The 27,664-nt window shown below is 37.5% G+C and overlaps 1 protein-coding gene across 4 annotated transcripts in view; it reads left to right on the top strand.

Annotated features, from left to right (window-relative positions):
* The window catches only part of LOC126967122 (tyrosine kinase receptor Cad96Ca), a 91,763-nt gene extending 65,022 nt beyond the window's left edge, over positions 1–26,741 (top strand). For 3 of the 4 annotated variants that reach the window (XM_050811538.1, XM_050811540.1, XM_050811541.1), the window contains exons 3-11: positions 3,861–4,096; positions 5,812–6,294; positions 6,490–6,597; positions 8,833–8,971; positions 15,942–16,093; positions 17,408–17,590; positions 19,620–19,759; positions 21,620–21,761; positions 22,493–26,741. In XM_050811538.1, the coding sequence (XP_050667495.1) occupies positions 3,861–4,096; positions 5,812–6,294; positions 6,490–6,597; positions 8,833–8,971; positions 15,942–16,093; positions 17,408–17,590; positions 19,620–19,759; positions 21,620–21,761; positions 22,493–22,717 (1,808 nt within the window). In that variant the 3' untranslated portion in view covers positions 22,718–26,741. The remainder of the gene's footprint in view (positions 1–3,860; positions 4,097–5,811; positions 6,295–6,489; positions 6,598–8,832; positions 8,972–15,941; positions 16,094–17,407; positions 17,591–19,619; positions 19,760–21,619; positions 21,762–22,492) is intronic. The other variant, XM_050811542.1, reaches the window with a different exon arrangement.
* The last annotated feature ends 923 nt before the right edge of the window (positions 26,742–27,664 follow it).

Raw genomic sequence — 27,664 nt, 5'->3', positions numbered from 1 at the left:
CTTTATGCTAGTGTGTGTGCGATTACGGGTTATACCAGTTACAAAATTTTTTCTCCCTTAAATAATCATTTACCCACAAATACTTTTATAATATTGTTTTTACACTTTTTCACAACGCACGACGGCATTTTTAAAATATTTTATTGCGACGCAAACTGATCTGTCACAGACGATGGCAAATATGATAATGGCGGCCGATTGGCTTGTATTAGTGTAAGTGCATGCGTGGGGCTATGTATTACACGCTATGTGTACACGTTTACCGGCTTGTGTTGGTGCCTCACTGTTATGTAAGGTGACATGGAGTCCTTATTTTATTACTTGTCTCTGAGTTTGGGTATTCAAAGCGTTAATTATTAATTAAGTGCGCTTGAATCTTAAAACAGTTTATCGTTCGGTCTGAATTATGCAACTGTGAAGTGCTGCAAGATTAATTTCACGAAACTCACAAAGTCCTTCCGGTTTCCGTCGAATGAGAGTTTAAATTGTAATATTCTTTGTGTTCTTGAAGTTACTTAGCGAGACTTTTATTGTAATGGCTCTCGTTTTCTCGGAGTTAGAAATTGCCCGCAGTCTCTTCAAGATTTGAAGTGAACAAGTTAGAATGTTATAAAATGTATAAAATATTTTGCAAATAAAGTAATCATTTGTACGGTGAAGATATTTCTCTTCATAGACTAATGAAAAATGTTAATCTTACTTTTTTATGAAAATACGGGACGAGACGAGCAAGATAGGTTCAGCAATGGTAATTGATAAGCCTTTCCCTGCCCTCAGGATTCTTCAAATGTGCAAAAATTCTGAGCGTCACTACAATTGCGCTCATCACCTTGAGGCATAAAATGTTAAGTCTCATTTTCCCAGTAATACTACTACCTACGGCGCCCTTCAGTAGGAAACACAGTAAAGTTTACATATTACTACTTCACGGCAGAAATGGGTGCCGTTGTGATATCCATGATACTGTGCAGCAGGAGCCTCCCACTGGTAAAATATAAATGATATTTTGAATGTTTCTATTGATGATAATACTATTGGATACTACTGGATACAGTTTACTCCACATTGGCCATGCAAGTCTCATTCCGGGAATGATAAACAATGCCAGAAGAAAATATCTCCTTCGAGTGCACTCTTGTGGAGGACCACTAACCATAGAAACTCACAAAAAGTTGTCGTATAACCTTCTTACTTCATGATCGTTATCAATCAGCCTCTTCTCAAGATTTGAAGAGAAAAAGGTGGAACGATATAAAATGAAAACATTAACGTTGTGCTTTTTTGAATATTTTGGAATGGATAGGGAATAATTTCGCACGAATTGCTTTATTTATCAGTATGAAAGTACTATCATTTATGTGGTTAAATACAATATTTATTTATTGCGCTATCGTACACAAAAATGACAATTTATATATCATGAAAAATTTAATACTTTAGAACTATTACAATTATTTTACATTAAAAGTTTATCTTTCTATAAAAATTTCAGCGACTGTCTTACGAATTTTCGATCAGGTCACGTGTCCTGACGCGAGTTCAACATTTAATATCTATCACAAGAAAAAGTGCTCAAAACCGCTATAGAAGTTTTCACTTCAAAAAGCTCGTAAACCTTCCTTAAAGGCCGGCAATGCTCCTGCGATTCCTCTGGTGTTGTAAGAGAACGTGCGCGGCAGCGATCATTTAACACCAGGTGACCCTTACACTCGTTTGTCCTGCTTATCCATAAAAAAAACTGAGAACTATAAATCAACAACAACAATTGTCCCGTTATTATGGTGCTGGCAAAAATTTAGTAAACTAGGAAACAGCTGATCGAGTCAAAATTGACAAAGTTATAACGGTTCAATACAAAATTTTAGTTAAAAGTAAAACGTAGTCATAATGACCTCGTTTCTTTTTTGTTTGAAGTAAATTAAAAAGGGAGCTAAACGTAGACTTAATCGAGGTCAATTATGTTTCTCAGAACATCAGCTTAATTTAAAAGTAATGGATTTAATAGATAATTGGAAATATTTTAGAAAAAAATTAAAACACTTTTAATAACAAATACTTCAATCAATAATATAAGTAACAGCTTGTATTAAGGTATTTTTATATGACAGTAAGGGAGGAGACCATTAGAACGTTCAGCTGATGGTAATTGATACGCCCTGCCCATTACAATGCGGTGCCGCTCAGGTTTCTTGAAAAAGCCGAAAATTCTGAGCGGCTTTACAATTGCGCTCGTCACCTTGAGACATAAGATGTTAAGTCTCATTTGCCCAGTAATGTCACTAGCTATTGCGCCCTTCAGACCGAAACACACTTATGCTTACATATTACTGCTTCAAGGCAGAAAAGGCGCCGTATTTGCTTTGAGGTCGATCATGACTTAAGAAAAACTAACAGTGAACATTTTTCATTACTCGATGTAGATAAAAATAATTATGTACAAATGGAAAATTTATTTGCTGTAATATCTAAGACATTTTACAACGTTCTACCTTGTTCACTTCAAATAATATAAGAGAAGTGCCTGTGGGTTATTTCTAACTCCGAGGAAACGAGGGCCATTATAATAAAAGTCTCGTTAAGTAATTCCGAGAACATAAAGAATATTACATTTTAAACCTCTATCTTAAAGATCCCAGCATTTTTCTGATTAATATTTACTAAACAATAGATTTTACTTTTTTTCAATGCTTTATTTTCGAAGTGTGTTGGTCGATGTACCTTTTTTACTAACTTAAATAAACCAAGGGTTCAAATATTTTGTAGCATTATATTATATAATTATAGCTCCCAGCAAACGTCGTATTGCCATATAACATATAAAAAAAAAAACAATTATTAAGATTTTAATTCTTCAACCGATTCTCAGACCTAGCAAATATATCGTACTACAATTGTTGTATTCGATTGCCATCTTGCAACCCTATATCGGTTTGGTGGATGGATCAAAATAATATAAAAATCGTGATGCAAACATAGTAGAACTATTTTCGATTCGATTTATCGATCGTACAAGGGCGAAAATTTTAAGTTGTATGTATTTTTCAATGCTGAATCATAATAAAATAAAAACAAAAAAAAATGTCCAATAATTAAAAAAAATTAAGGGGGTTTACCCTTATCACTTAGGGGTATCAAAAATAGATAGTAGCCGATTCTCAGACCTACTGAATATGCGTATAAAATTTGGTAAAAATCAGTAAAGCCGTTTCGGAGGAGTAAGGTAAGCATAATTAGTATCTATGAGAAATTGTTAAATGCTGAAGCAGTAAATGTTGATTCACAAGAGGAGAAAGATTTGAAGTAAAAACTTCTATAGCATCGTTGTGATTTGGACGTCGATGAAACGAAAAAGCGAGACACGCAAATTCATAAGATTTAATGTGGGGAAAAATCATTAAATATCTAGTATTTTGGTACCAGGCGATCATAGTTTAAGAAGAGATTGCCTTATGTATGACACGGGTATACCTTAAAACACATGACTGACACCAGGAGAACATAAATATCGTAGCGGTGATAGTAATATCTTTCATAGCGGTGAAATCATGTGTCACCCTAGCAACATGTACCAAGACTTCATATGCAGCTTAGAGGTTCATGCAGAATGCAGTTTCACTTCTGTCATGTGTACTTTGTACGCTCGTAATTTTCTTTTGCAATTCTTCTAATCAAACGTCTCGGAAATGCTTCTAGGTTGTCCAGTGTATAACTTTGACATGCATGTGTCATTTCACATCATGACATGTAAATGAATAATTTTCGACTTTTGTCAGTGGCGTTTTCAAATTCTTTTTACTTGATTTGAGCATTTCATTGTGAAATTTTTAAGTACAGAGTTAATGTTCATCTTCTTTTTTCAGGATCAGCCCAGCTTCAGCTGCCTCCAGGGTTTGGCTTGCCGTCGATCATACAAGTGGATCGCAACTGGTTTGTGACGTCGACAGACCCTATTGGCACAGTTGTAACACGTGTTCATAGAGAACGGACTGGCAAACAGAATGTTACCTTCGGCTTGGAGACCAGCGGGCCTCCGACTCCGTTTACAATAGATCCGCAAACAGGAGTTGTGATTGTTAACGATACTCTTAAGGATAAGGTTAGTTATTTGTTATGTTTCAAAGTGATAACCCTCACTTCTGGGATTAAATTTATTACACAAATGAAATTTGAAAACAAAATTTTATAAACGATGCGGGACTCAAACCCGCAGCCTCTCTCGTTCCGTGCGAGCACTTCCAACTGGTCAATCATTCGAGTGACGTGTCGTTGTTAAAATCTTCTATGCTTGCTTCTAAAATTGTAGCTCTTGCAAATCTAAGCAAATTTATTATCAATTTGTTATCAGTGTGACGGGGAGTGTTCCGAAGAGCTGTCTCACCTGATTTCTGCCACTGAACTCCACGTACGCCACAAATTATGATATCATCTACACCATCTGGATGTGTGGCGGTCCTCCACAGTGCGGTCTTCAAGGAGCTTTCTTGCATATACTACAAAGATGTGGAATTAGCTTTCTTGTGCAGTTTTTCCGGGACGATACGATATTTGTCCTCCTTTTCCATAAAAAAAGAATAAACGAAAAAATATGAGATGCGTAGTCAGCAGGTCTTAAACTAATTTAATCTAATCTGAATACATTAAAAAAAGTATTTGGAACAAATGCGTAATTGTATCATTTTCTACGTCAGCTACTCATTTATATCTTCATCATTATAATATTTTCAATCTAATTTATCACGGAGAGTGTGCGGAAGAGCTGTAAATTTGTTTTTATGACAATAAGGGACAAGACGATTCAGCTGATGCTAAGTGATACGACCTGCCCATTACAAAGCAGCTCCGTTTAAGATTCTTAAAAAACCCAAAAATTGCCTATTAATTTCAGTAGCTACGGCGCCCTTCAGACCGAAAGACAGTAATGCTTACTGCTTCACAACAGATTTATGCGCCGTTGTGGTACCTATAATCTAGCTGGCATCTTGTGCAAGGGAGCCTCCAACTGAACTATGTCCCTTAGCACCACACGCGCCAAACTTCAATATCATCCTTTCAATCTGGATGCCTGACGTTCCTACACAATGCATTTACTTGCAAGAAATATTCTTCCATGCACAATCAAACTATGGAATATACTTTCTTGCTTGGTATTTCCAGGCCACACCTTTTATAGGCTGGCAACGTTTTTGAGTTATCTAGTGTTGCAAGAATGTCTGGGAGACGATGAATACTTATCAATAAGCTAACCGTATGTTTGTATGTATTGCTGTTCCATATAAATAAATACGTTAAAAATATTATATGCTCAAATAAATTACTACAGAAGTCCAATATTAGAGATGACCTTTTTATTTTATACTCCCTTTTTTATTATGGGCAGTAGGTGACAGAACGAATTGATTGCTTACATAATGATAAGCGCCATTATCTAGCCCATGATAGAGATAAATTGATTCCGATTGTAATGCATCACAGAACGACCTTCAACCCTGATCACTTAGACATGCATCCGTATTCCAGAAGATATAATAATACATAATCCGTGATCAAGCGCCACTTGTCACACACAAGCATGTTTTGTTACTGCCTTTATAACTGTTCATAAAAGAAACAAAACACACATCACGGATTATGTTTTGAGATGTCATCTGAAACACGGGCCACATCCAAACCCTAAAACCGCAACACCTAAAATGCATCGCTATTTAGCTGCACAGTGAGGGGTTCTGGCAGTACTATTTAGACAAAACACTGAGCATTCAGTTTTGCTGCTACAAAAATTTACATGATAATTAATTACTTTCAAAATTACAGGAAAACAAATCATATTCGCTATGGGTAACAGCTTACGATGGTATTTCACTACCCCAAAGGACAGAAGTATTTGCGACCGTAACAGACGACACTGGTGTAAGGCCAAAATTACCCCGACCCCCACCATTCGCCATTGCCAACTACCCCAGCATGCCACTACCAAAGTTTACTCGGACCACAGAAAGAACCACCAAAGCAACAGAACCGAACATAGATGTAACAGTACCTGAAACTACAGTTATTACAACTCTAAGTCCACCAAAAAAACCCGAAGATGTCCCTGTGGATAAAATCATTGAAATTGAAAACCCAAAACGGAATGATTCAAAGAAAGTCGATGATACGAGAACAGGGAGTGATGTTCCACTTACAGTTATTCCATTGGCGGCAATTGGGCTTCTAATTGCTATAGTTGTTGGAGTAATAATATTTGTTTGGAAAAAGAGAAATATTAAAGGAACAAAAAAATCAAAAGACGATATGGTGAGTTAAAATTTTAATAATTTAATCGAAGGACATTTGCATCCGAAACAATAATTAATAAAATTTTACATAACCTGCTATCTACTATACTATAGCTTTCCGTAATCTGAAATGCCATTATATATATTTTGCTTTTAGGGTTATTTATTAGGATTTTTTTCGTAATTTGCTTTCATTTGAATCCGTTGTCCACAGAGCAAAGACTCAAGTGGCATCGTCCTACAGGACTCGTCTGCCAACTTGTGGGATCGTCCCCGTGCTTATTCTAATCAATACAAAGCCTGGGATAATTGTCATTTACAGGTCAGGTCAATAAATTGCATAGGCCTCCTTTTTTAGAAAAAGTACAATATAAAAATTAACTTATACATTAAATACCCCATAACTAGCTTGTTTTATGTTGTTAGGATTTCTTCAAATCATCGTATAAGCGTATAGTGGTGAATCTAGCTTTACAGTAAATATCGATATTATTATGTTTAAATAAAAGTGCTCATCGTTGATAAAAAACTAAAGATATATTATATTTAATGTAAATACATTGGTTACTTTATCTCTTAACAGTAAATTAACTATCACTCATGCCAATTATTGATTGTAATGGATTATTGGACATAAAGTTTTATCTTATTTTAACACCTTAATCTGGAATATATTCCCTACAAATGAAAACCAAATCGGCTAAAACAAAGCTACAAAACTTACACTTTTCTAATATAATTCTAATATATTTCTATAATTCTTAAAATTTAAATGAGCACGATAATAAAGAGTGTTATATAATTTCGACTATTATAATAATAATAATAACCTTTTCACAGTTATTATTAATGAAAAACACCTATAGAGTGTCGGTCTGAATTTCGCAATAGAATATTTTATGAATGAAAAATATTTTAAAGTTTTAACTCACTTTGAACTGAAACTTTAAAATAAAGAGCTCCATGCAAAAATGCTTACCATTTAAGTGCTACTAGATACGAATGATTTGTATGCAAATTATTTTCTGTTTTTGCTGTTTTAGACTTTCCTAAACAAGTGCAACAAATGAGATACATTTCTAATTCCCTCCTTCTTTATCTTTGCGAATTCAATACATGAAAATGACATCATCTTTTTTAACTAACATGTCAATAAAAATATACCTTAATCATAACGACAATCTAAGTCATTCATTATTAATTGTAGAACTATTATTGTATTTGTTTTGTTTTAATCTATTATGGTGTAATCTTAGATTAAGGCGACACTAAATGCCAGCGACCTTGAGCGATATGAGTTCACGGCTGCCGGCCCGCCATCTATGTAACAAAGCCAATATTTTCAAAATTCTTGGGTGGAAAACAGTTTATATGCTTACAATCCTCGTTATTCACTACTAATCTGAATAAATGAACCTACACAAAAAAGTACAAGCTATAAGAATAACTTTTCTGAGAGAAGTACCAAAAAAATGGGTCACGCCATGCCAAAAAACTTGTTTAACTTCAAAGAAAAGTGGTAGTTCAAAAAGGCTCGGCAGTGTTAACTATAACCAACAGCAAGCATTAGCAACCTACAAATAAGACTTAAGGATATGTAGGATTAAGTAGTGTTCATAGCTCCAAATGCTATACTTTCACCACAAAACTTGTCTAAAAACACCATGTTTGCGTGTTTTCTGCTTACTCTTCCCCTTAATGATTGGTCTCCGTTGCGCTCCAACTCGATAGCTCAGGCGTAGTCGCAAGTGCGTAGGCTTACTCGATCCAGTCTCGTGTGATCTCGTGGCAAACAATGTGTTACTTTGACGTGTCACAATGTCATGTTCTGTCAAACATTTATTTAATTTCAATGTAAAATAACACGAACGTATTGTTAAAAAAAATTTAAAAATGCCGTTGTGTGTCAAGATTCCACGCACACAAGCATCTAATAGTTGCAGTAATAAAAAAGCCATTGTTCTTAGGTAGTGCGGTATCTAGTTGTATCGCAGCGGAGATAAATCCAAGGTTAATAAGTAAAACTGTCTTTACAATTATTTCTATAGTTTGAAAAAGTTACTTAGGTGATTCTTTAATACGCGAGAACTTATAAAATCTAAGAATATTTATAGAGACAAAAGTTCTGTAATAGATATAAAGGAATTCAGCCATTATTAATGGGGCATAATTGACATAATATTAATAGTCCATAATGGGGCTCGCTTAACGGTAGGTGCTCACCCCATTTTACTTTAGTAAAATAATTATATTCACAATCTATGGCCGAAACGTGACCGACAACTACATCAAGGCGAGGCTAATATTACAAAATAATAAATAATATAATCTATTTTATTAAATTATATTCAATGTTCAATTGTACGATATAATTTTGGTTGCATCTCAATTTAACAGCTGAGTTCCATTCAAAATCTAGAAATCGAAGCTCATCGCCTGTGATGTACTTACTTCAAAAATTTTCCAACATTACAATCTATAAAGTAGGATTATACCCGACAAACATTATAAATTCGACTTTAGATTATGTAATCTTTATCTGAATTTAAAATTATAGGTCTCTGAAGAAACTACGATAAGCAAAAGTGATCCTCAGGATGAATGGGAATTTCCACGACATCGTCTGAGGATATTCAATATAGTGGGTGAAGGTGCCTTCGGACAAGTTTGGAGAGCCCAGGCTATTGATATCGATGGTAAATAGGTCAATGTGTACAATCAAATAACTGTTTACAGTCACGTAAGTGAGTAATAAATCCTTAGCTCGGGGTTAAGGCATCCTTGAATCGAGACCTTATTTCGGCTATTTTGGTCCATACAGATCTGCCGCTCAAAATAACATGATGGTTAATATATGCTTATTTGTTATGGTACATTTTGTTAAGCTAAGTACAGAAGTTGGTTTAATTGAAAAATTGGTTAACTGAGTTTTATTTCATAAAACGACTTAATTAAGATATTTACCACTATTCGAAGATTTTAAAGTTCACCACATGCCGGCATTGATTGATAGGTATAGGTATAGGTATAGGTATAGGGCTCCTGTTTCCGCAATTAAACCACTAGCATGGGTCCATTTTGCGTGCAGTAATGGCCGGTTACTCCAACCAGCCCAGCTCCTTCCAGAACAGTTCAGAACATTCCTGGGGTGTTCACAGACTTCTTGGAGCGACCTTGTATTGGTTAAGGTTTTTGCCCGTTGGTTGGCCACCCCCGCGCATTCCAGGATTACGTGAGCAACCGTTTCGTCTTCGGTCAGACAACCTCTGCACTTAGGGCTGTCCGTTACGCCGATTGTGAAAAGGTGTTTGTTTAGTGATGTGTGACCCGTTAGGGTGCCCACCATTATACGGATGTCATGTCTGTTGAGGCTCATAAGTCTACGTGTCAGTTTGGGCGATAGTGCAGGTATCGCCACCTTCGACTGTCTACAGCTTGAGACATTCATCCATCGGGTGTTGTGTAGGTCGTTGGTGAGAGAGCGTATCCATGAGCGCATTTGGCTGAAGGGCAGTGGCAGAAGTGGCAATGGACCAGACACTGTATTTGCCGATGCCCGCCTTGCAAGCTCATCCGCTGCATCATTACCCAACGAACCACTATGTCCCTTGATCCATTGCAGAGTTACCTGGTTATAAGAGGCAACTTGCTCCAGGGTTTGGTGACATTCGTGTATTAGTGCTGAGTTGTGTGTGGTACCCTTCAGCGCTGTTAGTACCGCCATACTGTCAGAAAGAAATCTGATGTTGTGGCCATGTACCTTTCTTCTTAATATAGCGCTGGCGGCTTCCTTGATGGCTACGCACTCACATTGGAAGATGGAGCTGTGTGTGCCCAAGGGTATGGAAATGTGTATGTTTAGTTCCTGTGAGAATATGCCGGCACCAGTTCCAGTAGCCATTTTCGAGCCGTCTGTGTAAATTCTTAGTTCGTTTACACCTGACTGGTCAGCATCTTTCTCATATAGCTGTATGTGATAGTTTTTATGGAAGGTATTTGTTTTAGTTATCTTATCACATGGTGCCTCACAGAGTGGATAATCCTTTGTTACCCTATTCCAGAGCTTATCTGTTAGGCCGTCTTCATTCTTCCATACACCCAACAGCTTTAGACGTAGAGTCGCCATTGTCGCTTCTTGTTGAAAGTGTATGTCGAGTGGTGTTAGCCCTAGAATAGTTTCAAGGGCCGAGGAAGGCGTGGTGCGCATGCATCCTGTTATGGCTGTGCAGGCCAGCCGCTGGAAACGCTGCAGCTTGGTTTGCACTGTCACAAGCTCTGTCCTGGGCCACCACGCTATTGCTCCGTAGGAGATAATTGGTCTGATGACTGCTGTATAGAGCCATCTGCTTATCTTTGGAGCAAGACCCCAGGTTCTGCCTATGAGTCTTCTGCACTGCCAAAAGATGATGCATGCTTTTTCCAGCTTGTTTTCAAGGTGTTTGTTCCAAAGCAACTTACTATCCAGTATAACCCCCAGGTATTTAACTTCTTTAGTAAGGCTTAGTTCGGTGTTGAACAGCTTTGGTAATGTTAGATTACCAAGGCTGCGTTTGTTAGTGAATAGTATTAGTTCCGTCTTTGACGGATTAGCTGTGAGTTTGTGTTGCGCGCACCATTCTTCCAAAATCTTAAAAGCAGATCTCATGAGGCTACATAAGACGTTCTCGACTGGTCCTGTTATTAGAATGGCGAGGTCGTCAGCATAGCCCACTGTGTACAGTTTCTTTTTGTTTAGCCTTGTGATGAGCTCATCTACCACAAGGTTCCAGAGTAGCGGCGAGAGTACCCCTCCTTGTGGGCAGCCCGTTGCCACCACACATCTAGTACTGGTGTTCACAGTAAATCGTATCGCCCTATGCCTCAACATGCTGTCTATCCACCCGGCAATTGTAGGATCTACATCATGAGCGGCTAGCGCTCGGCCTATGCTAGTGAAAGGGGTTTTGTCGAAGGCGCCTTCGATATCAATAAAAGCACCTAAGGTTGATTGTTTACGTGATAATCCTTTCATTGCGAGAGATGTTACGCAATAGAGTGCGGATTCGGTTGATCTGCCCTGAGTATAGGCGTGTTGGTTGTCATGTAGCGGTTTTTGTATGAGGGCATTTTCCCTAATATCCCTATCGCAGAGTCTCTCTAGAGTCTTCAACAAAAATGATGTGAGACTGATTGGCCTGTACGATTTGGGATTTGTGTAATCACTTTTGCCGGGCTTAGGGATAAATACCACTTTTACCTCCCTCCACTGGAGCGGTATGTATTTGTAGGCCAGGCATGCCCTATAGATTGCAGTTAAATGCGCTACTAGCGGCCCCATACCGCTCCATTGTAGCAGTCCTGGGAAGATCCCGTCCAGGCCTCCTGATTTAAATGGAAGAAAGCTGTTAATTGCCCACATTACCTTGTCTTTGTCTACCACCCTGTGAGCTGTGGTCCAATCCGTTTGATCCGGTGTGTTGCTCTGCGATGCCACTTCCTCCCACGTCTGGTTGTTTGTGATGCGGCATCCAGGGAAGTGAGTTTGCAGGAGTAGTTCGCAGGTCTCGGGGTCGGATTTGGTGTATGTGCCGTCAGATTTTTTCAAGCAACCCAGATTACGCTCTGGGTCGCGTGAAAGGATGTTTTTTACTTTAGCCGCTTGGTTTGTGGATTCAATGTTAGTACAGAAGCGTCTCCAGCTTTCTCTCTTCCTTTCGCGGATGCGCCTCTTGAAACGATATTGGGCCTGTTTATATGCATCCCAGTCGTCTGGTGCCCGAGTATTTTTGGCTCTGTTGAACAGCTTCCTTACTTTGCAGCGCAGCCTGTCTAACTCTGGACCCCACCACACACTTTTGTCGATTGTGTTGGGCTTTGTCGAAGTAAGAGGACACGTCTGTTCATAGCTGTTGATAAGTGTTTGAGTTATGTTAGTTACATGAGTTTCTATGCCTGCGGTACCGTTATAATCGTCTGGTAGGGAAATGGCCATAAGCTCATTTCTCACCAATCTGTCGTATTTGGTGCGGTCCGTTTTGCGCGGGTTCCGCCTTGGCAGGGCAGGTTTGGTGTTTAAGCGAAGGTTGAACCTAATCCATCTGTGATCCGAGCATGAAGGTTCGTCTGACACGTGCCAGTCATTGACGAGAGAAGAGACATGGTCGGTTGCCAGTGTTAGGTCGATTATAGTTTGGGCTCGCGCCGTAACGTAGGTAGGCTCGGAGCCCCTGTTAAGTATATTAAGGTTAGTTGAGAAAAGGTACGTAAGTAAGTCCTCACCTCTTTTATTGGTCTTTTGGCTGCCCCAGATGGTGTGATGTGCGTTGGAGTCAGCGGAGATGATTAGTTCCAGCCTCTCTGTCTCGCAGTAGCTGACTAGCGCGGTGAGCTCCGGTGTTGGTACCTCCTCTTCCCCCGGCAAATAGACCGACGCTACGACCACGTCTGATAGGCCTAGGCGGTCATCTGCCTGGAGCTTCACAGCGGTTAGATCTCTGGAACATAGCTCATTTATGATGGTGGTCGTTACATGTCGTGGAGTATAAATACATGAACGTGGTTTACCTTCGGTAGCAGTTAAAAGTTTGCCTCCGATGTTGTTGAGACCACATATATTGCCTTTCCTAATCCACGGCTCCTGGATTAGGGCTATGGTCTCGGTGTTTACCTCCAGCAAACGTCGCAGGTTAGCCGTCGCGGTGTAGCTGTGCTGGAGGTTGATTTGTATGACTTTAAGGAGTTGAGGTGGATCGGTCTGGGCTGCCATCGCTGTGCAGTAGACTGTCCTCCAACTCCTTTGTCTGATCCACTTCCCCGGCCCCTTGCTGCCACCAGTCTATGGAGCGCGATTTGGTCTCTATGGGAGTCCGAACCTCTTTACAAGTGGCGGTCATAGAGACACCGTCGGTCCTCTTCTGATGTGTAGCATCAGGGGCTGCACCTGAGGGCTGCTGCCCTCCTTCCGGCACGACATCCATGCGGTTGTCGGGCGCCGCCTCAGGAGCGGTCGAGGTTGGTATTTTCGGCTGCGCTGCCACGTCCGGGTTTGGTTTCGGTGCTTCGCTGCCTTTACCCTCCTCTTCGGGGAAATTTACGTACACTGAGCCGCATTTGTACGAGACCCTGCGATCTCGCTTCTTGAGCTCAGCTACATCTGCCTCAGGTATCCCAAGGACTATGCGCACCCTACCACTTTCGTCCGGTTCTGGGATGTGGTACAAGCTCCAAGTGCGGACGTTGTACCACGGATTCTGCCCGGCGAATCTGGTCTGCAGCATGCTAAGATTTTCGTCCTTGGAAAACCTCGGGATGATCATGGTCGCCTTGACTTTCCTAGGGATGTCGGCTTGGCGTTTGACCACGAGTCTGGTGTGTGGAAGTGGTGAAGTCATCTTGGAGACAGTCTTCTTAAGCCATTCCACGGTGTAAGTGTCCTCGCACCAAAGCTTGAGAGTACCCTCACCATGGTTGGCTCTGCCTCTGAAGCTGGGCAGCCTGAAGGGATCAGTGGAAGAGGTGGCGGCGCAGACTTCTGCGTCTATCGCACCCTCTATTGCCGACTGTATCGCCTGGGCTTGCTCGGCTTTTATGTCCCTGAAGGGCTCATGCATGATCGCGACTAGTAAATCGTTAGATTTACACATGTCGGCGTAATTTACGGAGCCCTTTTTGGGAGTGGGCCGCGGGTTCGTTCGCGTACGTTTAACGTCCTCGCGGGGTGACAGAGTGTCATCCGGGCGAGCTCTTTTGCTGCCCTTGGGTAGGTGTGGACCTTGCCCGGAAGCAGCACGAGCTTCCGCCCTCTCCTGAACGTTTCGGCCAGCGCGTTTCCCTCGTGGCCTTTTTTGGGGCTTACTACCGCTTGCTACTGGTTCGATAGTCGGCTGGCCTGCGGGCTCGCCTTTATCTCCAGTAGCGCTGTCTACCTGAACCTCTTTGGGTTTGGGGGGGTTGCTTTTAGCGGCTTTTATTCTTGCTTTCCTAGCCTCGGCTCGCGCGCGGTTTCGTGCGGTCCTGCTAGGTGCCTTGTATGTAGGCTTGGCATCTCCCTTCCTGATGGGTAGCGTCCAGGCATCGTCCGTGAAGGTAGTTGCCGGTATGGCTTCCTTTATGGTGGAAAGATCCAGCGAGGAAGACTCTTTCGGCGCTGTGGGAGCAGCCGTGGTCTGGACGGATTGGCTAAGCGCTCCCGAGGGAGCAGCTCGTTTGTTATGGTCGACGTTTCTCTTTTGGTCCATGGGTAGAGATTTATTAAGATTCATCCTCGTCAGTGCCCCACCCGCCTTGGAGCCTCAGTAGGGGACGTCATGCACCTTGATGTACATGTCCGCCAGGACTACTGCGAGGATATAGTAACCCTCACCGTGAATACCTGATGACTGACGGCCGAGTAATGTAGAAGCCGCATACGTGAGGAAGAGAGCCTCCCGCGCTCACCTCAACATCCGCGACCGGGCCATAGGCACCCACATGGATTTGGGTCACTCGCCGGCAGCCCTCTGACGGGAAGCCACAGCCGATTGATCGAGAATGGCTAGTCCCCGACCGCCCGTTTAAGAGGAAGATCAGGGCCAAAGAGGCGTGTTGCTTCAAGCAGGTAACTGACCGACCGCTATCCGCTCAACCACCAGGATTCCTTACTCCCTCCTTACGGGTATCCACGCACGGCACAAACACGTGGGTGATCGCATTTCCTTACTCACTGATGTTAGTGAGCCCTCGACCTCTCGATCACGCGAGGTGAGGTGAAGGAGGAAAGGATTGTGTGGGTAGGTTGGGGGAGGGCGGCCAGAGGTTTCTGTTCTGCCAATTACCTTAGTGTAAATTATTTGATGACTCTATGGAGGCACTTGGCCAATAAACGGGCGGCAACCTCGAGAAGGATAGTCCACTGGCCTTGCTTAGAGGGTCGCTGTATTGATATTCCTCTAAACCATTCGCCAAACCCAGCATCGGACAGATGCTGGGAGTAGGGGTTGCGTCAACCAAGGTCCGTGAGAGAAATTCATTGACGATACCCCCGCCCAAAATTTGGCATTGATTGATTGAGCAAATTCAAAAAGTTAGGAGACCAGTGGGAGGCTCCTTTGTACAGGATGCCAGTTAGATTATGGGTACCACAACGGCACCTATTTCATCCGTAAAGCAGTAATGTGTAGGTAAGCATTATTGTGTTTTGGTCTGAAGGGCGCTGTAGCTAGTGACATTACTGGGCAAATATGACTTAACATCTTATGTCTCAAGGTGACGAGCGCAATTGATTACAATTGCGGCATTAGACGCTTAGAATTTTAGAGGTTTTTCAAGAATCCTGAGCGGCACTGCACTGTAATGGGCAGGGCGTATCAATTACCATCAGCTGAATGTCTTTCTCGTCTGGAAAAGCGCTCGCGAAAAACGCGAGAGGTCGCGTGTTCGAGTCCTGCATCGCTTATAAATTTTGTTATCAAATTTAATTTGTGTATGTTAATTCAATTTTGCACAGGTTAAAACTATATTATCACACTACCTATATAACTATACGAGTAATATTCACCGAACTATTTGTCGGCAACATTCTGGTAATTCCTCTAGTATTGCGAGAAGGCTTTCGTCATCATTTCATATAAATTATGAATAAAAATGAATTCTAACCCTTTTTTAACCCTAAAGAGTAATTTTTCCATTATTATTCTGTTGTTTTTTTAGGTAAAAAAGGTGAACAAACAGTTGCCGTAAAAACATTGAAAGGAAACGCTTCTGAGAAAGAAAAAACAGATTTGATACAGGAGTTGGCGGTTATGAAATCACTTGGTACTCATCCGAATGTAGTCAGGCTTGTCGGATGTTGTACTGAAAAGGTAATATTTAATCTATGAATCTTATTTCATAATTGAACAGAGAATATTGAAGATACAAAAAATAAGAATTTGTATAATATATATGCGAGAAATACTGCAATGACATGATCTAAATAAAACACTTAAGGGTTAAAAAGCGTGTAATTGTAACTGTTTTTATATTAGATTGAAATTTTGATAAGATGAAAACATTTCATCTGCAGTCCCCCTGAAAACGAGATCTGGAAAGGTCTTGAAACGTCGGGTTAACTGAAATAAAAATGTAACTTTTACACAAAAATCTAATGTAAAAAACATTTAAAATCACATGCGTTTTAATCCTTTAAAAGTGTTTTATTTAAATGTGTAACACTCACGTTAATCAAAGAAAATACTATTGATATGATTCTTCTTGACAAATACAATATAATATTGGTATAGCAATTCCCAATTATTTGAAGCAAATAATTATATTTGTAGACTGAAATTAAATTATTTTGAATATTCCAAATCAAATGAAATCAAATCAAAAATATTTTTATTTCATAGGTTAATCATATAACACTTGAAATATGTAATTTTTTTCATACAGCTCAAAAGCTGATTTCCTCAGAGAAGAATAAGCAAGAAACTCTAAGGTTGCTCTTTTTAAAAGAGATTATGTGTTACAAGTTCTTATTTTTAATGCAATTTACAAATTATTTCCATTACAATATATGCAAAGTGACGCAACAAAAATACTCAAACATCAAAAACTTAAAGGCTTACACGAGTTAGTAAAAAAAAAGTGAATTAATAATGATAAACACAAGAGTTATTGAGTACAGTAGATGCTTCAACACATACCGTAAACAGATAAAGGCATTATGCGAGCATTTGATTAAATGAAATATGTAATAACTTTCATTTTAAGATAATTAAATAAAGGAAATAAAAAAAATATGAAGCAGACCTCCCGGTAGCAAGATCATCCAGCCAACACAAGAAGCGCCCGGTCACCAGCATGACGCATGGACGACCCATTGCCTCCCTCGAAAGGGAACGACCCGCTTTACGTCGCCGCCACAAGCATACGACTATAGTTGTCACGAGAAATCTACCGAACAATAAAAGAATGTTCATCTACATATAATGCAATACTTACTAAATGCCTTATCTTAATATTTACCATTTTCTTTCAATTTACATAAATTCCTTTCCTACAGAGTCAAATGTTCTTAAAGTGCATATAATTTTATGTTTTACGTTTACTGTCACGGCCTCTCAATTAATATTATACAATTTGTTTTCGTTATTGTATCTCGATTGAATGTGAATGAGAGTAATAATTTACAGGAACCCACATTAGTGATAATGGAATTCGTCAGCTTGGGTAAACTTCAGCAATTCCTGCGCGATTCCCGAGCTGAACGCCATTATGGAAACACTCATGGTGGGAGCATGTTTCTGACGTCACGTGACCTAACACACTTCGCCTTTCAAGTTGCGAGGGGAATGGATTTCCTTAGTTCGAAAGGAGTAAGTTATGTTTTTTAGATTCATGAATTCCTAGTACTATGCAATACATCATATTTTTATTTACTGATTTTTTTCTTAAATACGAACAATAGTATGTAAATTAAAAAGAAAACGTATTTTTTAGAAACTTTCCGAAATCGGCAAATGCCATAATGCACTAGATTTTTCAGGTACACCAAAATTGGAAGTGCCGTACACCCTGACCAAGTTCTGGCCCATATTTAGTTTATAAGATGGTCTATTTTGCATGGTTTTATAGTTTGTTTCAATAGTTTTCCTATACATTCACTCAAATCATCATAACTATAAGCAATCTATTAATACAATCCAATAATACGCTTTAATGCGCCGTGGTGGCACTTGCCAATTACGGAAAATTAAGATGTAAAAAAGTTTATAATAAATTTTGGAAATCATAGTTTAGTTTCGATTTTCCTATATTTCGATCTTAAATCACATTATATAGCTTCTCATAACTGTGCCAATTCTATAAAATTTTTATTTTATGGGCGTGACTTATGGAACGAGAAGATGTTTCATCTGATTGGTGTTAAGTGGCAGTGACAACATTAGAGTCCTAAGTCCCTAACACAATTTAACATCCGTCGCTCCAAAGCGATGCGTGATAATACACCTCCTATCACGAAGTGACTAATACGATTTATATTTACTAGCGGCCCATTCAAGTACAATAAGTACCAAGAGAACCAATCGCCTAATTAAAGGTCGTAAAAGAATATTCAACCGGCGTTGTATATGCGTATACCTTAACCTATACAGGTAAAATTAAAACCTTATTTCGTGACAGTAATGTTCAAAGTCTCTCGGAAGCTAGGACGTGAACTCGAAGCAAGAACATTTTGTCTTTAAAATTGATTTATAATTATTAAGTAAAATGATTTAAAACATCAAGTTAGCTATACAATTTAGTAAAAATGTAGTGAGGTGCTTTCCTGAAATACGACACTCTATCCTTTTAAGTTTGGATATTCTGTTATTTTGACAGTTTTTCACTGAACACTTTGTCATTGCGGGGCGTGGTATTCAAAGCGCGGTCGAAGCGCAAGTGAAACTCTGCCTAATAGACGCGATACATAATAATGTCTCCAGAGTGAATGTCTTTTTATTCAATAAAATCAAGTAATTATGAAGGCATAACCTTTGTTGATTCTTACCAAACAATTGCCAGAGGAAAAATTAACTTCAAAAATTGTCCTGATTTTAACGCCGTGATCAATAACAAAGTTTTTTTATTTGGTAAGAAGATCTACTCTTTTTTTTAATTCGATATCTAATATAGTAAGATCATGTTTGTGTAAGCATTACTGTGTTTCGGTCTGAAGGGCGCTGTAGCTAGTGAATTTACTGGGCAAATGAGACTTAACATCTAATGTCTCAAGGTGACGAACGCAGTTGCAGTGCCGTTCAGAATTTTTGGGTTTTTTCAAGAATAATCAGCGGCTCTGCATTGTAATGGGCAGGGCGCATCAATTATCATCAGCTGAACGTCCTGCTCGTCTCGTCTCTTATTTACATAAAAATAAAAAATTTAAATGATAAAATTGTAAAATATCTTTCCGTTTTCAAGAATAGGAAATCAGTTTCCAAAAATTTCCAGTTTCACAAAAACCTTTTGTTAAATATTGTTTTATCGGCGGCTAGCTAAGCAAACAGCTAATTTGTAATTGTTAACGTTTAGTCGATAATTATTTTATTTGCTTTTTATTGATTTCTATACTACTTTGTTTAAAATAAGATCTATGTTCTTTTCTTTTTAAATATGTGCGTAATTTAATTTAAAGCGGCTTCACACACAGATAAGCTTTCTTAAGTTTATTTATTATATGTGTGTTATTATATTATTATGCTATAAACTACATTGTATTTTAAATAAATATAAAAAAAAGTTAATTTAGATAACGACCCTATGCAGAGCTAAATTTTATATTTGCCTGAGTTGCTCCGGGCTGAAACACACGGGAAGCTAATTAAAATGTATTCCAAGTAAACAAAACATTCGATTTCACAGATAATCCACAGGGATCTTGCAGCGCGTAATGTTTTAATCACAGAGGAGAGGACCTGTAAGGTTGCAGATTTTGGGTTCGCGAGAGACGTTGCCGGCACACATGTTTATGAAAGAAAAAGTGATGGAAGGTTGCCAATTAGGTAAGAACCGTTATGCAGCCCTTTATTGGATTGTAACATTTGCTTCAAGAATTGTTATTTGCTACTAAAACCTCCATTTTAACGAACCACATAGCCTACTGGTTAGTCACTCTGCCTTCTGAGTCAAAGGTGCAAACACATATTAATAAATTAATTCGCTGACTCAGCAAACGTTGTATTGCCATATAAAGTGGCTTTACGCCTTAATTAAACGCTTTTTTTACGAGATGAATTGAAGAGCTATTTTTAAAAATCCCTAGCATCCCATGACTAATATTTATATTTATTTGCATGGCTATTTTTGTGAGTACTGATACAAAGTACAATGAAACAATGATATTTTTTCAACATTAACATGCACTTGTACTTGTCAAAAATTGTAAGCAAATTTAAATGTTGTTGTGGCAGTGTGTATATCTCTTTGTGTTTCGTTAAGCAACGACGCGCATTTGTGATTCAGGCAATAATTTACAGTGTAATAAGCCCTTTAATTAAGATATTCTTGATTACCGGCTTGAAACTATTAACGGGCAACACTTGCAAGTGAATTGGTATTTTATAAATGTAGACACCAATTCCCAGAAGAGAAGAATGTACTTTTTGCAGAAGATAATAATTGGCAGGCGCCTGTTTCTGCCGTGAAGCAGTAATGTGTATGCATTACTGTGTTTTAGTCTGAAGGGCGCCGTATGTAGTAAAATTACTGGGCAAATGAGACTTGACATCTTATGTCTCAAGGTGACGAGCGAAATTGTAGTGCCGCTCAGAATTTTGGGGCTTTTCAAGTATCCTGAGCGGCACTGCATTGAAATTGGTATGGCGTATCAATTATCATCAACATAACGTCCTGCTCGTTTCGTGCCTTATTTTCATATAAAAAAAAAAACCAGTACATAATTTATGTTTGTGTCTTGTGTTGAAGCTGTGAATGTCACTTCCCTTTTCAAACAAATTTAAATTCTGACGGACATGCTTAACATTCACATAAATATATTGAGAGGCAACCCTTAAAATATCTATGTCCATAAAAAAACTCGCTTAGGGAAAAATCTTGAACCGAGCTGATAAATTGATCGTACCGCCCATTTCTGTAAGTCAAAGATGCTGTTAATATAAGCCACATATCCCCAAACCAGAATACCATAAGACATGGTACTATGAAAATAGTTAAAGTACACCAATCAGGCTGTTTCATCATTTATGAGTTGTCTAATCTTCCAATGGCATATGCAGTAGAGCTTAACTTTCCAGCTAGACAAGATATACGCCTACTTTATTGAAGTTTCCTATCCAAAGTTAAGTCCAGAAACACTGCAGAATCGACAGTTTCTAACACCGCATTGTGAATTACTACACATTACATCATTGTGTATGCTTTTTTATCTACACCCATACTTTAAATCCTCTATTAAAGATTCTTAAACAGTTAGCTTATTGCCAACATTAAAACATCCAATGTCCTAACAACCATACATCATCCAAACGAGTGTTGTAATGAAATTCGGTACAAACGTTATATTATCATCCGTTTTCATTACAACACTCCTTTGGATGATATTATGGTTACTAGGACTAGCTTTTTAATGTTAGCAGTAAGCTAACTGTTTCAGAATCTTCTATGTAGGATTCGTTTTATGATTGTAGATAAAGTCTTATATGTAACTGTTGATAATTAGGTATTAAAACTCTCATGTGATACTATTATTAACCCACATTGGTGTTTTAATACCCCTTATTACACAGCAGTTCCAAAAATAACTATTACAAGTTATTTGATATGAATGTAGAAGTAGGAAATAGTATTTAGGTTTTGAACATACAACACCAACTTTGAGTTAATCATAATTTGAAATTTTACAGATGGATGGCTCCCGAGTCGCTCTACGATGACATATTTAGTGTAAAATCTGACATTTGGAGTTTTGGTGTACTTCTTTGGGAGATTGTCACTTTGGGTTCCACGCCATACCCAGGATTATCAGCTGGAGATGTCATGAGAAAGGTATAAAGATCTTTATAGTAACATTGTTCACACAGAGAGTTTTCTAAGTCAATACCAACGTCGTTAAATTTGTTTCGATAATAGAACGCATAAAAAATTATAATATCAAAAAGGGTGTAAACTTGGTAACATATCTATCATCTATATCCAAAGGCACATCCATTTTGAAATATTTTCGGTGTCACATGTAATTTCCGTTTCTAATATCTTTTGTCTTGCAAAAGCTAGATTCAACTCGCATTTATATTATATGTTACCAGCTAACCCGACAGACTCTGTTCTGTCAATAGAAAAAAAAAATGGATATAGTATGTTATCATTAAGAGATAGTCATATGCCATTCCGGACTTTTCTGTAGACCTATATAAGATACACAATTCCACCATACATTATTTTGTTATATCTCAAAGGACAGTCTTTCGTTCAAAGCTCCCGACTTTTTCCGACACCTCCAATAAATATTTTCATATAAATATAAAATTAACAAATTATATACTGAAGCATTCCCCGATAACCTTGCTATCTGTTAGTGAAAACAGCATGAAAATCGGTGCTGTAGTTTTTGAGTTTATCGCGAACAGACAGACAGACAGACGCGGTGGAGAACTTTGTTTTATAATATGTACGAGTAGTGATAATTAATCTTTTGTTGTCAAGATTTTTTGATTGCGTATAAAATTTTACTATAAGATAGCATATTATTACTAAGATTAGATATATTTTAATTTCAGGTGCGAGATGGCCATCGGTTGGAGAAGCCAGAACATTGTCGGAGGGAGTTGTACAATATAATGTATTACTGCTGGGACGCCGAACCATCATCTCGACCAGAGTTCAAGGAGGTGGTTGAGATGCTCGAACGATTGTTGTGTACTGAGATGGACTATATAGAGCTGGAAAGATTTCCAGATCATTCGTATTATAATGTTCAACATTTGGAAGGAGAAAAGCTGTAGGTTACCTCTAGAGATTCTTTTATAGGTTCCTTAAATGGTTAAGAATTTACTATTTGCTAGTACAGTTAAAGTAACACATATAAGTTTGACTTTATTTCACACTAGATGATACCCCGCGGTTTCGTCCGCGTACACGCAGGACTGACACGTAGTAGCGACATTTCAATTATTAAAAAAAAAAGATATCTTATAAAATTATGCTGTTGCAACACTTTTTGTAAACAATGATGTGTTCTGCAAAGACGTCGTACATTATTTTATCATATCGTTAATACTCTTTGCACTGCAAGCAATATTAAGAATATTTTTGCTATTTTTTTTACACTTGTGGTCACATTATTGGAGTTTTAGTAAGGATCCCCAATTTATTTGAATATATAATATAGCCAATGGCACTTTGGGGATAGTATGGCTTCCCAAAAGTGAAATAATTTTTCAAATCGGTTCAGTAGCTTCGGAGCGCATTCGATGCAAACAAACAATCAAATCTTTCCTCTTTACAATATTACTTACTTAAACACCTACTGACATTTGTTGGTGGCAAAGAGATTTTAAACACTTGGTTGGTAGCTATTTCGGTGGCACATATATTACATGCATTTGTAACTAGGCTATTTCTGTATAAGGCAAATCTTTTTAGATACTCGTATTTATTACAAAGAGTATAAATCTACCATCACAACATAACCCGTTTTATCCCTTAGATTAAGGATTGGTCTCCGCTCCACCTAGATGCCGCACTACCTAAGAACAATAGCTTTTTTATTACGGCAACTATTAGATGCTTGTGTGCGTGGCATCTTGACACTCAATGGCATCTTTCAAATATTGTAACTTACGCTTCGTGTTATTTTACATTGAAACTAATAAAATAGAAAATATTTAATGATAATAGTATCAATCCCAGGGTCTTTTTTATTTCTTGTAGTATTATTTTTACAAAGTTTTACTGCGCAACCCTTCATTTTAGTTTCAATTATTAGCAAAGTAAAATAACAGAACATGTGAAACGTCAACGTCACACATTCCTCGAGACTGGCTCAAGAACGCCCATTTGCGCGTAGTATTAGTTGCCGCACTTTGCGACTACGTCTGCGGTATCTAGTTGGAGCGCAGCGGAGACCAATCCTTAGTCTAAGTTTTAACCTGTCATTTGTACTATAAAATACTATAAAAATTATATAACTTGAAAACAAGATATTGTAATTTAAGTTGTATTATATTATTCCTGTTTAGTCAATTCTTAACATAAAGTAATTTCAGCATACTGTCTTAATCGAAATAGTGCGATATAAATAATTCATGTTAAATTATAAATTTAATGAGTATGTTTGTAATTTTAAGCTTCATTGAACGAAAAACTGTTATGGATCTGGCAACTCTCCAACATCATAATGATGTCGCCAATTAGTAGGCTTTAAGTCCAACTAAAATCCGTTTTCGTGAATATAAAATAAGAAAAATGAAACGAGTTGTCAATAATAAATAGTTGTTTTGTACAAGATCTTCCGTACTGATAATAGTAATAGTGTTCATGTTATTGTAATGAAATGATTATATTAATTGACATTTTTTTTTGTATTAGGCTATCAGAGAAAATAAATTGTAAGAATTAATTAATCAAAGATCTTTATTGTACCATCGACAAATTCATTCATGACCTACTTTGCTGATAATTCTGTTAAAATCATTGAAACATTAAGTTTATATTTGCATGAAAAAAATTGTATGACAATTTGTGGACTACGGCCGTTCCCAATATACAGACTATCTCTTACTTGAGACAAAAATCGTAACTATCGTTGAATTTTCTATCCCAATAAACTTATCGACGGTAACTCACGTTACCGTGTCTGTCAATGGGACGACGTATAGCTTACCAGCGATAGAAGTTTGTATGGAGATTGCAATTCACGCGTCCCGATATAAGGCGATAACAATGACTTGTCGGGTGTATTGGGATTTGGGATAGCTCCAGATTATTGACAGCTAATTACTGACAGTAGAAGTAACTTATTTATATCCGTCGATACTATATTGGGAACGAACAAAATGATAACAGTTACTTTGGAAATGTATTTTCAAGCGAATTTCGACCTAATTGTTTATTATGACTGTGGGAAAATGACATAAAGGTGGGACACGATTCAATTTTGTCGTCGACAGTATTTGAGCAGTTGTCTGTGAGCCGCCCACATAGATTTCACTTACGTGACAACTTAGCCCATGAAGGGTTCCGTAGCATCAAGTAACATAATATAAGAGTTCTTTAGTGATAATATTTGAGTTCATTGAATGAAAGGTAAATTGCGGTGTACGATTTATGACGTATTAAAAAAAAAACTACTTACTAGATCTGGTTCGAACCAATCTTAAGTGGAAGTTTGCATGGTAATGTACATCATATTTTTTTTTAGTTTTATCGTTCTCTTATTTTAGAAGTTACATTGGGAGGGGACACACTTTTTACCACTTTGGAAGTGTCTATTCAGTTTAGAAAAAAAAATATTAGAAACCACATATCTTTTTTGAAGACCTATTTATAGATACCCGTATATACGGGTTTGACGAACAAGAACTTTTTAGTTTCAGTTCTAAGTTTCTAAGTAAATCCCCAAAATTGATTGTTTTTTTTCTATTTTTGTGTAAAAATGTGGCTCACAGAATACATCTACTTACAAAGTTTCAACAGTATAGTTACTATAGTTTCGGAAAAATGTGGCTGTGAAATACGGACGGACAAACAGACAGTAATGAAGAATCCGAGTTCCGTTTTTTGCCATTTGGTTACGATATCCTAAAAATGAATCAGATTTGCTTCTTATTGAAAGTTTCCCAAATAACTCATAATCTTCTTAAATCAAACCAGCAGTTATGAAGTTTATAATCAGACAGAAGAATAAAACTTCTTATAATTGGTTTTCTGGTAAAAATAGCAAGTATGTATCTTCTTCTCATGCATTTAGAATAAAACTGTTTTTTCAAAGAATATTCCTACTAAAGGCCTGATATTATAACGAATATTTCATGTCACAAATATTATTTATAAAAAAAGAAATGTGTAACTTTAGAGCTCCCATCGTCACTGTAAATATATCACTGAAGCAATTTTATTATTTCTTAATATAAAAAATATTATAGAAACTCCTTTGCCAATGTTTTATTAGTCTTATCACGGATACTGAGGTAATATTTTTTGCGAAAAAGCCACCATCTATACGTTTTTATTCCTAATATTAAAACGCACCCCTTAAAATTACCAATTAAAACTGTGTATTAATTATATTTGTTCTAATTACGGGTTTTCCACATTAATTAATGTTTTAAAAATTGTAATAATTTTTTACCATAAAATATAACCCTTTTTCAAAAACATTAACTGTATATTTTTAACATTGTACAATTTATATCAATATCTGATCATATTTTGTTTATAATAATGTGCTGACTATCTTATAACATAAAATGTATTTCTAATTATTCAAGGCATACAATCTACCTATATTACCAACTTTAAGAGAAACTTTTGTCACAAATTTACCTATTGCCTCTATTTGAGTAGATTAACTCCACATTCGCCCCGCTAGACCCTTTTTTCTTATAAACTAAATGTTTGGCGAGACGTATAACATTTTTTCTAACCTGACTAACACGAAGTACTCGTATCTTGCCCCAAACTAGGAATAGCCTGTACTATAGGTGCAATACAACTTACATATCTAATTCGGACACAAACATACATATTCATCAATCGTTTGTACCTACCGGGATACGAACCCAGGCCCTCTAGTTCAGTGCACAGGTTCACTGACCACAGAACTTAACTTAGATTGTATGCGATTAAAAATTATGAACGATCTGAAACGAGTTAAAATTAATGTAATATTTAGGATTATTTTAGCAGATAGCTAGTCCTTATTGTTTAAATGTATTTTAATTTGAAAATAAATGTAATATAGTGTAAATAGTTATAAGTTGGCTTAAGATGGAAGCCATTAATTTTGTAATAAATTGTTTTGTTAAATTTTGTTTTGATTTTCCGACCCAAGTTTTATTTTGTGCTCTTTGCAAATCTTTATTTTATAAAAAAATCATAACGCAACAGCTCAATAAAATTTCTATGAGGCTGAATGGTAAGAGATTACTGCTGCTCAAACTATGTTGCGATGAAAAGGAATAGGAATGACGTTATCACTGAGACTAAACTGAGACTGAGACAAGCCTGGCTAAAAGCTTTTTAATATTCAATTAAATAAAGTAGTTTTTTTTTAATAAAAATGATTTAAAGTCTTACTTGTCCATTGTCGTTAGTATGAAGACGATATTATATTTTGTGTTTCACAGTCTAAGGGCCGATTTTTCAATCCTCAGATAAATCACCAGATAACTATCGAGAGAATAAAATTAACTTACTGTTTATCTAACGATTAAAAGTTTTGAATTTTTCAATCGCTTTTTATGCAAAGAATAGTTGTCTGTGGTATTGTCGAAGCAACTTCACACTTCATACGTGCAAGCGAGATGGACATATATATTATTTAACGCATAAGACAGAGAAAGGTCAAAGGATGCTTGTTTGACATTAGACATTTATCACAACAATTAATAACAACAAACCTCTAATTCACTCGTTTATTTGTTTAGTTTATTTCAATTTAAAATTGTTTTCGTTGTTGTTGAGGAAATGGATTTCTTCTTCAATCGCGAAGTCGTCAATTGTCTCTAAAATATCCATTATATTATAATTTCTACTATATTAGATAGTTATAACATAAATTACGTGTGTAATCGTCAAAAGATGACAGTTATTAGATCTTTTGACGTGAGCATAGATAATACACTTATAACTAGAGAATGACTAATCTACAAATATTGCCTAAAAACTTAAAAACACGTCCCAATTATCAGACCGATAGCTCCTAGCCGGCTCCCAAAGGGGCCGATAAA

The sequence above is a fragment of the Leptidea sinapis genome, chromosome 12 (genome assembly GCF_905404315.1).
Source record: "Leptidea sinapis chromosome 12, ilLepSina1.1, whole genome shotgun sequence".
NCBI lineage: Eukaryota > Metazoa > Arthropoda > Insecta > Lepidoptera > Pieridae > Leptidea > Leptidea sinapis.
This window is presented reverse-complemented; position numbering and strand designations above follow the sequence as displayed.